Raw genomic sequence first — 13,470 nt, forward strand, 5'->3', positions numbered from 1 at the left:
GTCTCTGGTGAGGTCGGAGGCTGTTTTTATTTTAAATAAATCAAATCAGGGTTTTTTTTTTCCTTGAAGCTTAGGACTCTCTCCTAAATTCATGGAAAAATTATTTTGAAACCCCTTACCTAAGGTACTTTCTTCCCCCCACTCCTTCTTCCAAATAAAGTATTTTAAAGAAACTTAGTTTTATTACAGGACAGTAATGGGTATAGACAGTTTTTTGGGAGGGCAGATGTATTGCTAGAAAGTTCTGGGGATATGGTTTCCAACTATATATTCTTGGAATAATTCCTTAAATTTTGCTAATTTGAAGTAAATTGATAAATGCAATTTTTTATGCTGCTGGACTTAAGTAAAATTCTGAGATTAGTAGTGGCCTTCCCTATTCCTGAGAGTGGTCTTCTGGTCACGATGGAAATATTTTAGAGAGTGCTGAAAAAAATCTCTAAAGATTACGGCAAAGTAAAAATGGAGTTCAGCTGAGAAAACAGTTCCTGCTACTCTATCATCCAGACTGTGGGCACCATTTAACATGGTTAAGGAAGAATTCTTAAAAATGATTATGGTAACAACAACGTGGGAATTTAAAAGACTAGATTCTCTGCTGAGTCCCCCCTGGTTGTGCATATTTCTGTGCTTAACTCAGTTTCCATTTGTGTGGCTTTGCTTCAGCTTTCTTTGGGCCTATGAATGGTTCCTCTGTGTTTCAAGGCTTCATGTTGATGTGAGTCTGGGGCCAGACTACGTTTTCCTCCTCCTCTTCCTTTGGCCCAAAGTCAACTTCAGTTAAGAGGAGAGGTACCTCCTTAGCTATTTGGATTGGTTGAACTTGGAGAATTACTGAACAATCCAATGACTAATTTTGATTTTTAGGACTAAAAAAATGTTTTCTTCTCCCTGCCTCCCTCCTATCCCTAAGTGAAAAAGGAGGCCTAAGTGTGTTTGAGATGTCAGCCTTGCTTTTGTGAGCTGATGGATGCTCTGAAGGGACAAGCTCAATTTGTTGAAGGGAAATGTACCGAGTCGCTGAAAATGTGGTGAAAGGTGCCTGAGCAGGCCTTTTTTGTGCTTCTAAGAGACTAGTCAAGGCGCTCAGAGCAGGAGAAAGTTGCATTTTGGTGGTTTTTGCTTTTTCATTTTCATAAAGAACTTTATTCCCTTTGGAGGGAAAGGTTTTCATTCTTTTAACTGAAGGTTTTCCACATTTCTCGTTGAGTTCCTGGCTTGTAAACAGTTACAGAAGTAGCCAGAAGGAGCATACCCTGCTACTTGTCTTTGGGAATCTGAAATCAGAGGAGTTAGACAATTATCTAATAATTTTGGTCTTGTTACCTGAAGAGAAAGTTGTGGTTGGGAAAGTGGGGCTTGACCTATTTTTTGATTAAATTCTTAGGACTCATCTGTGGAATGCTTCAAGACCCAAGAGAAGGGTACATGGCATCTTTGTGTTACACCTCCCACATCCTATCAAGAAGAGACAGGAAGTTTTAACTCCTCACGTGGGTACTGACCATTTTGTCCTTCCCATTTGCAGGAACCCGGTGGCCTTAGTCTTCAGGTGGAACAGCGTGCGACATGGGAAAGAAAACCAAGCGGACAGCTGACAGTTCTTCTTCAGAGGATGAGGAGGAGTATGTTGTGGAGAAGGTGCTAGACAGGCGCGTGGTTAAGGGGCAAGTGGAATACCTACTGAAGTGGAAAGGTTTTTCTGAGTAAGTGCCTTCTCTTAGGCTTTAGGACTGCAAAGGTGGGCACCTTTGGTTTACTTCTCTATGAACCACAGCCATCTTTGCCTTTTTCTTTCCCCACCTCCCCTTCCTAAGAGTCAGGAGACACAGCAATAAACTAAACAAAGTCTCCCCCTTCTTGGAGCTGGTGTTCTAATAATAATGCTTTTGAGAAGCAGTATAATGAATTGGTTAGGAGTGTAGACTTGGGAGCCAGATTGCCTGGGTCCAGACTCTTGTTCCATGACTTATGATATGAGCTGGGTGACCTTGGTTAAGTTCCTTAATCCTTTTTCCTCCTCAAAAAAATAGGGATAAGGAATAATACTTGTCATAGAGATGTTGGTAGATGTACAGAGCTTGACACATAAGCTCAGTGTAGGTATAAACTGTTGTTGCTGTTCTTTTGGATATAACTAAGCTGAAATACATACATTTAAGCAGCAGCAGCAGCAGAAATCATCCTCAATGCCATAGCCCATAGCTTTCCAAAATGATCCTTGGATCTCAGAAATATCCTAGAATGAAGCACTTATCTTAATGAGAGACTTAAATCTGAAGGCCACATTTTTTTCTCCCCAATTTTTTTTTTTTTTTTTTTTGGAGGAAGATTAGGCCTGAGCTAATAACGTCTGTTGCCAATCTTCCTCTTTTTGCTTGAGGAAAATTGTCACTGAGCTAACATCTGTACCAACCTTCCTCCATTTTTTATGTGAGATGCTGCCATGGCATGGCTTGAGGAGTGATGCTAGGTCCACACCCGGGATGTGGGCCTTCAAACCTCAGGCTACCAAAGCAGAGCACATGAACTTAACCACTACACCACTGGGCTGGCTCCTCCCAGTATGTATTTTTAAAAATTTCAGATGTACAGCTGAGGCAAAAGAAATTGAGTAAACACTTGGATACACACTATCTAGTTTCTACAATTAACTTTTACCTTTTTATTTTTATTTTTTGCTGAGGAAGATTTGCCCTGAGCTAACCTCTATGCCTATCTTCCTCCACTTTATATGTGGGTCACCACCACAGCATGGCTGAGGAGTATGATATAGGTCCACGCCCAGGATCTGAACCCATTAACCTGGGCTGCCAAAGTGGAGCGCGCTAATCTTAACCACTAAGCCACGGGGCCAGCCCCTACAATTAACATTTTAATATGATCTATCGTCTGTTTCTTTATCCATCAATCTTTTTTTTATTTTGAAGACCTGAGAAACCTTTTTAAGTCAATGAGCTTTAAGAATGATACTGAAATGTTGACTGGAATGTCTGTTAGGCAGTAACTGGCTTTGCGCTGAAGTGCTAAAATAAATTACTTTTTCCTTTGGAATGAATGGAACTAGACACGTTGAAGCATAAAAGAGGTTGCTTGAAAGGTGAAATACATGCAGCTTTGTAATCATTAGGCATTTCTGATTAATTCCCTTCCTATGATTGCCTAATAACAAAGAATGGGTTTCTCAGAACCCCAGTGACCTGAGAGGAGCTGGTTTAGGCTCCTTAGATTGGTGCTGTCCAATAGAAATAAAATGCAAGTCACAGAGGTAATTTTAAATATTATGGTGGCCACATTGAAGAAAAGTGAAATTAATTTTAATAATATGTTTTATTTAACACGATATATCAAAATGCTGTTTCAACATTAATCAACATAAAAATTGACTGATTGGCCAGCCTCATGGCGGACTGGTTAAATTCTCGTGCTCTGCTTTAGAGGCCCAGGGTTTCACAGGTTTGGATCCTGGGCGCGGACATGGCGCCGCTCATCAGGCCATGCTGAGGCGGCATCCCACATGCCACAACTAGAGGGACCCACAACTAAAAATGCATAATTATGTGCTGGGGGGCTTTGGGGAGAAAAAGGAAAAATTTTTTAAATCTTCAAAAAATTGAAACATTTTACATTATTTTTTCATGCTAAGTCTTCAGAATTTGATGTATATTTTACATTTTATAGCATGGACTAGTCACTTTTCAAATGCTCAACAGCCATATGTGGCTAGTAGTTACCATACAGAACATCACAGCTTTAAAGTGTAGGGCTTTAAATATACTAGAAGATTCAGTGTTTTGACAGTACCTTTGGATAAAGGTATGAATCAAGAGCATTTGGAACATACGTAAGGTTATTTCATTACGTGGACGAAGGTTTCTCATCCAGAGCACTGTTGGCGGTGTAGGTGGGACAGGTTGTGCACTACAGGATGCTTAGTACACAGAGCACTAGATATGGGTAGCACGGCAATCAGAATATGCCCTCAGGTTTCTAAAGAGAAGTGGTAACACAGCCTCGTCTGGAGATGGGAACTGTGAGTTTGCGAGACCTAGAGCCTATGAAATAGGGATTAAAATAACACCTAAAGATTTTACAGGTATTTCTTGGGCCCACTGAGTCACCACCACTGGGAAGTCTTGGGCATTTTGAAGGTACTTGAAACTATGTCTGCAGTTGAGCTGCTGGTACCTTAATAGATAAAAGAGGGAAAGACAAGGCTTGGGGTAGACAGATTAAGCATTTCTTCTTTGTCAGAAATGCCCAGGATTTCATTAAAGACTACAATAAATTTTGCCCCTGCAGCGTTGTCTACAACGAAGTACCTGCTGTTTGCTAGGCAGTGGTCAGATTCTACCTCATGTTTTCTCTTTAATTCTCGTAACAGCCTTTAGAGGTATTTTCAGTTTACAGATGACGAAATTAGTGAAGTTATTTGCTGAAGATAACATAACTGGTAAGTGCTAGAAGAAGGATCCAGTATCAGATTTCTTTGGCCCTGAAACCTAGGCTCTTTAAATTATAACATGCTGTGTCTTTTGGGTGAAAATTGGTTGATGTAGAAACAGAATACCCATATGGTAGGAAAAGGGATAATCCTGTTACAGGACTGGCTTTCCTTGCTATCAGCAGAGACTCTCCTACCCCGACACTTGCTTGCTTATGTTATAATGTTGGCATACCTCTTGATTTTGGTGCCTTAATTTCTTCTGGGATAGTAAACTATATGGTCTGTGGATTTGGGGGAAAGTTGCTGTATGAGGACTTTTTTTCTTTTTGCTGAAAGAAGAGCTATGAAGGAGAGGCTTTTCCAGTTTTAGTTCAAATGATTTAGAAATTTTGTCTCATTCTTAAGGTCCTCTTACAGAAAGTTATTTAAGTCTGGAGTAAATATCTCAGATTTTTCCATCATTCTGCTTCTTGGGTCAAGTTATTATGGCATGTGTTCAAACCATTCCTTATCTAAAGATTTAGATCTTTATTTAAAAACAAACAAAAAAAGAAACAAAACCAGGGCCAGCCCTGTGGCCTAGTGGTTAAATTCAGCATGCTCCACTTTGGTGGTCTGGATTTGGTTCCTGGGTGCATACCTACACCACTTGTCGATGGCCATGCTGTGGCGGTGACCCACATACAAAATAGAGGAAGATTGGCAACAGATGTTAGCTCAGGGCGAATCTTCCTCAGCAAAAAAAACACCTAAAATGTATAGTGCATACGTTAAAAAAATTTTCCCAAGTCAATTAAGGGATTGTAGAAACTGCTTCTATGATATATTTACAGATGTATCTTAATAGAAACTAGTCCTTACCAAATAACAAAAAAAACTCTCTGCTACTGGCCAGGAATGAAGACAGTACCTGGTCTAGTTTTTTCCATGTAGGTTTTTCTTGCTTTGATTCCATAAACTTATGATGTAGTTGGTGGTTTGGTTTTCTAAAACCCATGTCACGAATACAGAGAATGATTTTTTTTTTTTTAAAGGAAGACTAGCCCTGAGCTAACTACTGCCAGTCCTCCTCTTTTTGCCGAGGAAGCCTGGCCCTGAGCTAACATCTGTGCCCATCTTCCTCTACTTTATATGTGGGACACTTACCACAGCATGGCATGCCAAACAGTGCCATGTCAGCACCCAGGATCCAAACCGGCGAACCCCAGGCCGCTGAGAAGTGGAACGTGCGAGCTTAACTGCTGCACCACCGGGCTGGCCTGAGAATGACTTTTTGAATACCAACTATTTGCTTTCCTCATAGTAGAACTCCCTTGATCCAAGTTTAATTAGCCCCAATTATTTAATTTGGGTTTGGGTTTTTTGTGGGTTGTTTTGCTTATTAATCTAAAAATATATTTGACTACCTGGTGACATTAGACTTGAATCCAGAGCATTGAATTAAGGCACTCCAAATCCCACTCTGAGTCTTCTCGTTATGGTTTGCCTATATTCTAATGAGTTAAGCCATTACTTTTAAGTAAATCTTAAATAAGCCCTTACTTAATGCCTTTTTTCTAAATAACTATTATCAATCTCCCGATATCTTGTTGACATTTCTTCAAAATATAAGTAGCGTATTTAAGACAGTGTAAACTGGGGGTACATGATTTATTAGATTGTCATCTCTTCAGGATTTGCATAGATGACTATATGTCTGAACTGATATTATTTTCCCACTTATAAAGCAGAATTCATGTTTGACTTTTTTTTTTTTTTTTTAAAGATTTTATTTTTTCCTTTTTTCTCCCCAAAGCCCCCCAGTACATAGTTGTGTATTCTTCGTTGTGGGTCCTTCTAGTTGTGGCATGTGGGACGCTGCCTCAGCGTGGTCTGATGAGCAGTGCCATGTCCGCGCCCAGGATTCGAACCAACGAAACACTGGGCCGCCTGCAGCGGAGCGCGCGAACTTAACCACTCGGCCACGGGGCCAGCCCCTCATGTTTGACTTTTTAACAGCTTTATTGAAGTATAATTTATATACTATAAAATTCATTCATTGAAGATGTACAATTAAGTGATTTAGTAAGTTATTATAAAGCTGTGCAACCATCACCACACTCCAGTTTTAGAACATTTCCATAACCTCCCAAGATTTCTTTGAGCCCGTTTGTAGTTAATCCTGACCCCCACCCTAGGGAACCACTGATCTGCTTTCTGTCTCTAAGTTTGTATTTCCTAGACATTTCATATGAATGGAATCAGACAATATATAGTCTTTTAATCTGGTTTCTTTCACTTAGTAGAATGTTTTTGAGGTTCTTCCATATTGTAGCATGTATTAATTAACACTGTGTTCCTTTTTGTTGCTGAATGGTATTCCATTGTGTGCATATACCACATTTTGTTTATCTACTCACCAGTTGACGGACATTTGAATTTGTTTTGTGTCTTTGGCTATTGAAATGCTGCTGTAAATAATTCTGTGCAAGTATTTTTGTGGATGTATTTTTTCATTTCACTTAGATTCTAGGATCAAATTTGTTATTTCCTTTAAGCAAAGGGTTTCTTTCCTTTTTTGCCTACTTATCTTCTTTAAAATAAGGCATTGGATTTCTTTTTCCCCCTCATTCTTTTCCTTTTTTCTCTATTCTTCCTGCCCAGGGAGCACAATACTTGGGAACCTGAGAAAAATTTGGATTGCCCTGAGCTAATTTCTGAGTTTATGAAAAAGTATAAGAAGATGAAGGAGGGTGAAAATAACAAACCCAGAGAGAAGTCAGAAAGTAACAAGAGGAAATCCAATTTCTCAAACAGTGCTGATGATATCAAATCTAAAAAAAAGAGAGAGGTAAGCTTCCTTTCCCCATTGTTCCACAAACTATTCTTTTGCTACCAGCCGCCCCCCCAGAACCTTATTTTGTTTTTTTTTTTTGTTCTAAGGGTGGCCTGCAGGGTAAATTGTTGAACAAAAGAGCTTCCCAGGGAAGTATGTTGATTAACTACAGTGCCCCCTCCTGGCTGAGTGAGAAATGTAATGTGTGTACGTCCACTGATTGTACTGTTTTGAGGTTCCAAAAGTAAATCCCTGTAAAACGTTCAGCCACTCTGCCTTCTCCATAAATAGAAGGCTAAGTTATCTTAGACAGGGAAGGTCTTTGGTGATTTTTCTGAGGATAGAGGGCTTCAAAATGTTTACTGGTTCACTTCCTTTTTTCTTTTGTTCCAAAAATAGCACTTATTTTCAACCCTTTATATTCTTTCTTTTTTTAATTGAGGTGAAATTCACTAATGTACACTTAATCATTTTAAAATGTACAGTTCAGTGGCTTGTATATTCTCTTTTGATCCTATTATTTCTACATACTCCAAATAAATTAATTTTCATCTTCCTTTTGAATTTTTCATTCTGTTTGGAAAGTGTGTTTATGAAATTTTGTTTTATTTGGTTGCTTTAATCCTTCTGATCTTCAGCTGTCAAGCAACTAACATAAAGCACTGTCATTGTCTCTCTTTCTTCATCTATATCTTTTCCATCTGTGCACACACATACACACCCCTTCTCCCCCCAGCTTCCACTCCTTTTATTTATTTCAAGCTTGTGAAGCCTTTTGTGGTGAAGGATGTATCATATCCTTAAAGTTTAATAAAATAAAAGCATAAGTCTGCTTCTGAATCTTCTAGCATCACTGCCATAAGCATCCCTATTTATCTTCATTCTACTTGGATACCTATTTTTCTAGAGCATTAGTTCTTAGCTCTGGCTGCACGTAGAATCACCAGGGAAAGGGAGGGACTTTAAAAAGACCTCTAGTACCCAAGATGCACCCCAGGCCAGTTAAATTCAGATTTCTGTGGGTTGGACATAGGCATCAGTATTTTATATAGACTTAAACAGGTGATTCCATAGGAGAGAAAATGGGAAACTAGCTTTCCTAAAAGAATTGAAATAAAAGTGAAAGATTGGAGGCTGCAAATGAAAGTGGACTTGGTTTGTGTCTATTTCCTTATTTGTTTCCCTGATTAATTTTATTTATTTCAGGCTTCTTTTTAAAACTGCCTTATTCTGGTGAGGTGTGTATATCATTATGGTGTACTGTACTGATAAAGAATTTGAGAGTGCCTTCCCTCCTCTAAGATGTGGTTTGTTCTTTCTTTCTTTTTTTTTTTTTTTTATTATTATTGTCTATTCTGGCTTTTGTCATTTGATTCATTTTCTAGCTAAGTAAAGAGACCAAAAAGCAACACAGCATAAGACTTCTGACTAGCAATTTGTGACATATAGTGTGTATTTCCTCAACCTAAGGTTTCTTTAAAAAGGAGTAATTTGGCTCAGAGCCACTGGCGAGCGCAGAGAGTTCGTTCCTAGGCCAGGTTCTGATGCTGCTGACCTTCAAAACAACCCCCACATGTCCCTTACATTGTAATGTTCATCGGGGGCCCCTGACAGCATTCTCAGCACTGCTGGTAGCTGTCAGGTAGGTAGCTGGGAAGATAGGTGATTGTATGCTTTAAAGGTACAGGAGGGGATTGCGTTTCTTTCTTTAGACCACTGTAGAAGAAATTTGTTAGTCGGCATTATGCCTGATTTAAGATTACTGCCTGTGTGATGATTTTAGCATTTTCCTCGCCTCGGCTCCCTTTCAGCAGCTTGAACATTTTTCTTCCCTTCCCTCCCTATGTGGCAAACTGTTTTCAGCCGCCAGCTATGATTTATGACGCAGTTCGAGTGCCAGCATTCCAGCTGTGAGCAGCTGTGTGCACATCTGGGAACCTCCTCCCCTTAAGTGCCCCCAAAAGACGCTGTTTTTGAGTCAGTGTCTCCCCTGATCCATGCATGGAATTTCCTTCTCAATGTGGGTTCTGGTATCTTTGGGGACCACCTGGACCCTGAATGCTTTGTATCTCTCAGAGGAAGGCAAGATGAATGTCAGATCAAAGAGATTTTATTATGAAAATCAGGCATCAGAGATTTAGTTCATTTGGCCAGTCTTTCTAAATTTTTTTTATGTGTTGCCACTAGATAAGCTTGCATTATCTTTCATAATAAGTTTTTTAAATTACCTGGTTTGTATAAAATTTTTCCATTTTGCTCTCACCATTGCCATCACTCCCGAATCAGTCCCTGAGCTCCTTGTCTAGAGGGCATGATTGCATTTTGACCAAGTTTGAATAATCCCCTAAGGAATTATCAGTTTGTTTTAAATCACTGTCCAATTCTGTCCTCGAATGCTAATGCCTCGTGCACATCAGGAGGGGACAGGCACAGGCCAGGGCCTCTTCTCCAAGGGCGTGGGCTCTGTAGGCTGTGAGTGCTGAAAGAGATATGCTGTTTTATGGCACTACCTTGAGCCATTCTTATCTCTGTTCCTTCATAAATATAAATGACTGTGAAAAGAAGTACTAAAAATATTGGTCAGTGTTAAGGTAAACTGAAAATCTTAAAAAAATAAAGATTGGGGGTGGTATATTTGAAATTTATAAAATGAGAAAAGGGATTAGTTCAGGTAAACAGACTTATCTCAGAAGCAACAATTTAGGGGTAGTCAATTTATAATATTAAGGAGATTAGAAGATTAGAGGAGTTCCTAGATGATGACTCCAGAATATTTTAAGGGATATTAAAGGATTTTAGGGGCCGCTCCTAATCATTTGAAGGAATACTGGAAGGACAACTGCATCTTGCAAAAATCTCTCTTGGCATTACTGTCATTGACTGACCCGTATTGTATTTGTTAAGTTCTAAGAATTTTATGAATTGGTGACAGAAATGGTATCAGGTGATATTTACTTAGGTTGTGCTTTGTTGAGCTGAGAAACCAGGAGGTTTTGTACTCTTTCCCCAAGCTGTAACCTTTCTTCATCTTTTCTTTATAGCAGAGCAATGATATCGCTCGAGGCTTTGAGAGAGGACTGGAACCAGAAAAGATCATTGGGGCAACAGATTCCTGTGGTGATTTAATGTTCCTAATGAAATGGTGAGAGAGATTGGGCCTCACTCTACGATTGTGTTTCTTTGCCAGTGACTTGAATTTGTGTGGAAGATAGGGAGGGAAGCCTGAGTATTCCACCCAAAAAATTTGCTCGCCAAGGATCTTTAACTGATACCAACTGTCAGCATCAAATGAGAATTACAGTTCAGAATGGATTTAAGACATTCTGAAGCTTTGGTATTAAGCCAAATTATAGTATATTAGCCCATATACTGGAAAAAGCTAGATTTGAGGTAGGAAACATATAAACATGACCTAACCATTTATTTACATGGTTCGGAATCATTTACCGTCAGACTGTGAGCCTGTGGCCGTGGGATAGGAGTTGAGTGAGACTTTCTGCCATCACTGAGGACCCAGACCACTGAATAATGTCTAAAAGAGAAAAATTATCTCAACAAAAAGCATTAAGAATCATAGTGGCGAAAGCACAAGTTATTTCATCCGGTAGAGGGAATGGCTCTTAGAGGAAAGTGTAGTTATTTCCTCTCAATTTGGTTTCTTAAAGACAGGGTGATTTATGGGATGGCCCTCGCTACCTCTCTGTTTCCAAGCGTTATGGGCTTGTGATTTAAATCTGGTCTCTAAATACAGGGTTCGTGCTACAGTGCCACTAAAGAAGCTAATTACCTTAAAAGTTGTATAATCAAAAGGTTTAATATCTTATCTGATCGAAATTTTGCTGGTAAACTACCCCAAGCCTATATTTGAAGCCACTGTATTCTGTCAGAAGTGTATAGCTATATTGACTGCTTTTCCCACTCAGCCATATGTGTACTTGTGATTTACATTCATATATTAACCAGCTCTCTCCACCACAGTCCAAATTTTTGAGTATCTGCTCTCAGCTGTGTGTTTTCCCCTCCTCTCCTCACCCATAATACTTACCTCTATGAATTGAACATCTCAGTTCTCTAGAAAAGGAGGTAGTTGTCTTTGCTCACATCTCAGTGGAATTTTAATTTAAAATATTTTGTTTTGATTTGGAATCCTGGTTAAGGAACTTCCTAGATCTTTTATATGTGATAGTATAGTCTGTGTAACTTGGATAACTGAAATTTGTAGCTAATTCCTACATTTTGTTTTACTGACTAGATTTTACATTTTACATTTTCTCTTACTCTCCCTTTTATAACTTCTGTTGCTTACTTACATTTCTGTTTTCCTATTGTTCTAATCCACTGTTCTGACCAAAAGGATAATGAGTGTTTAAAAGGCCACAAGATAGGAGGAGGGTTAGGACCCTTTCACTTAGATGATCTAGAAACTGGATTGATTACTTTATGCATAATCAATAGGGCTGAATGTAGATTTGATTGTGTGTTCACTCACATGCTCATACACAAATAAAAATTACAGGAGCAGAATTTCTATAATGTAGTTTTCAGCCTTTTGATTAAGCCTATGTTTTCCATCTAAATTCTAGCTGAAGACTTCTGTTTCTATCTGATATAGTAAAGTGATATTTACTAATAATTTATTTACTTAAATTTCTCCTCGCAAATATTGGACTCTTAGGGTCCTTTTCACTAGGAAATCAAGTAAGCTAAGAGCATATAATGACATAAACCTGTGCTTGGACAGACTCTCACTCTCGCTTCCTCTCCTTCTAAGTCTCATGCTCTTTCTCTCCAGGAAAGACACAGATGAAGCCGACCTGGTTCTTGCAAAAGAAGCTAACGTCAAATGTCCACAGATTGTGATAGCCTTTTATGAAGAGAGACTGACATGGCATGCATATCCTGAGGACGCGGAAAACAAAGAGAAAGAAACAGCAAAGAGCTAAAGGAGGGGGTGGTCTCTGTCATTTCTCTTTGTACATAATACATTGACCTCCCAACCTCCTCTCCCTTCAACCCACCCCCTTCTATCCTAAACACATCCATAAAAAATGTGCTTATCACTGTGCTCCACAGGAGAAATGTTGGTATTGGTTCTCTTGTAACATAACTGGTGGTCTGATTCATGATAAGTGTCTCTCTGTGAAGACCAGGCATTTACATACTGTTTGTAATTCCTACAGTTTTTTCCTTTGCCCTGATCTCTTCCTTCTGCTCCCCTGTGACCTCAAGATGAGTTTTAACTTTTTAACCACCTTAGAGTCTTGATCTTTTCACGGTTGGTCACTTTTTAGATTGTGGGATTTTGTCACAATGATGATGAATTTAGGTTTCTTGCTTTGATTCTTAGAACATGTTGATGACCAGCTAGCCTTTGTTTTGAGATGCTGGGATGGAAAAGATGTGGCCCATCTTTTTAAAAAGCCAATAGCAACTGCCTACCTGTCGGGGCTTTCCCAACCTCATTCAGCTCTACCCAGGAGGATACAGGGTTCCTGGTGTGGTCTTCTGGGCCACCCTCTGTTGTTCATCCTCACTGTTCCTCCCAGAATAGCTCCATCCTTTGGAGGACTTGAAATTTTTGCATTCAAATTTGTCAAGGCACTTCTTTTAGCCCCAGGACTTTTGGCCTTCTTTCTTAGCAATCCCTGATTCTGCTTCTGCAAGGCGGTGTAATCTGTCACAAAATGATGAGATAATTAACTGTGGAGATTTTTAGCTATTGGTACATGAGGATGATGGGGTAGGGTACAGTTGTCTTTATTATCACGTATGATATATATGTATTATCTCCTTCCACCCCTCGCATTTGGACTATATATTCTTATAGGTGTGAGTGACTGCCTGGTGCTTGCTTGTGCCAAGGTGCTAGGCACCCTCCAACCCTGCCAACTTTTGTGGCCTCCCAAAGCATTCTTGTTACCAAAGAGGCTTCAAACCTGACCCTCGCTTCTCAGTGGACCCAAGTTTCCCCTCCATGCAGTTATTTTCAGTGGGGAATTCTTGCAGGGGAGCCATTGGCCACAATATCAATTATGATGTTCACAATATCATAAGTATTCATCACATTCATAGTCATAAATTTCCTGCTTTGTTGACTCTTGGATTTGCCACTGAGTCTCCAAAGTATTAATTCTCTCTCTCTCTCTTTTTTTTTGTGCGGAAGATTCACCCTGAGCTGACATCCATTGCTAATCTTCCTCTTTTTTTG

The 13,470-nt window shown here is 39.4% G+C and overlaps 1 protein-coding gene across 4 annotated transcripts in view; it reads left to right on the forward strand.

Annotated features, from left to right (window-relative positions):
• CBX5 (chromobox 5) overlaps positions 1 to 12,334 on the forward strand; it is a 28,206-nt gene extending 15,872 nt beyond the window's left edge. For all 4 annotated transcript variants that reach the window (XM_046670697.1, XM_046670704.1, XM_046670722.1 and 1 more), the window contains exons 2-5: positions 1,529 to 1,706; positions 7,091 to 7,277; positions 10,304 to 10,404; positions 12,055 to 12,334. In XM_046670697.1, coding sequence (XP_046526653.1) covers positions 1,570 to 1,706; positions 7,091 to 7,277; positions 10,304 to 10,404; positions 12,055 to 12,205 — 576 coding nt within the window. In that variant the 5' untranslated portion in view covers positions 1,529 to 1,569 and the 3' untranslated portion in view covers positions 12,206 to 12,334. The remainder of the gene's footprint in view (positions 1 to 1,528; positions 1,707 to 7,090; positions 7,278 to 10,303; positions 10,405 to 12,054) is intronic.
• Positions 12,335 to 13,470: the final 1,136 nt, after the last annotated feature.

Source organism: Equus quagga, chromosome 1 (assembly GCF_021613505.1).
Source record: "Equus quagga isolate Etosha38 chromosome 1, UCLA_HA_Equagga_1.0, whole genome shotgun sequence".
Classification (NCBI taxonomy): domain Eukaryota; kingdom Metazoa; phylum Chordata; class Mammalia; order Perissodactyla; family Equidae; genus Equus; species Equus quagga.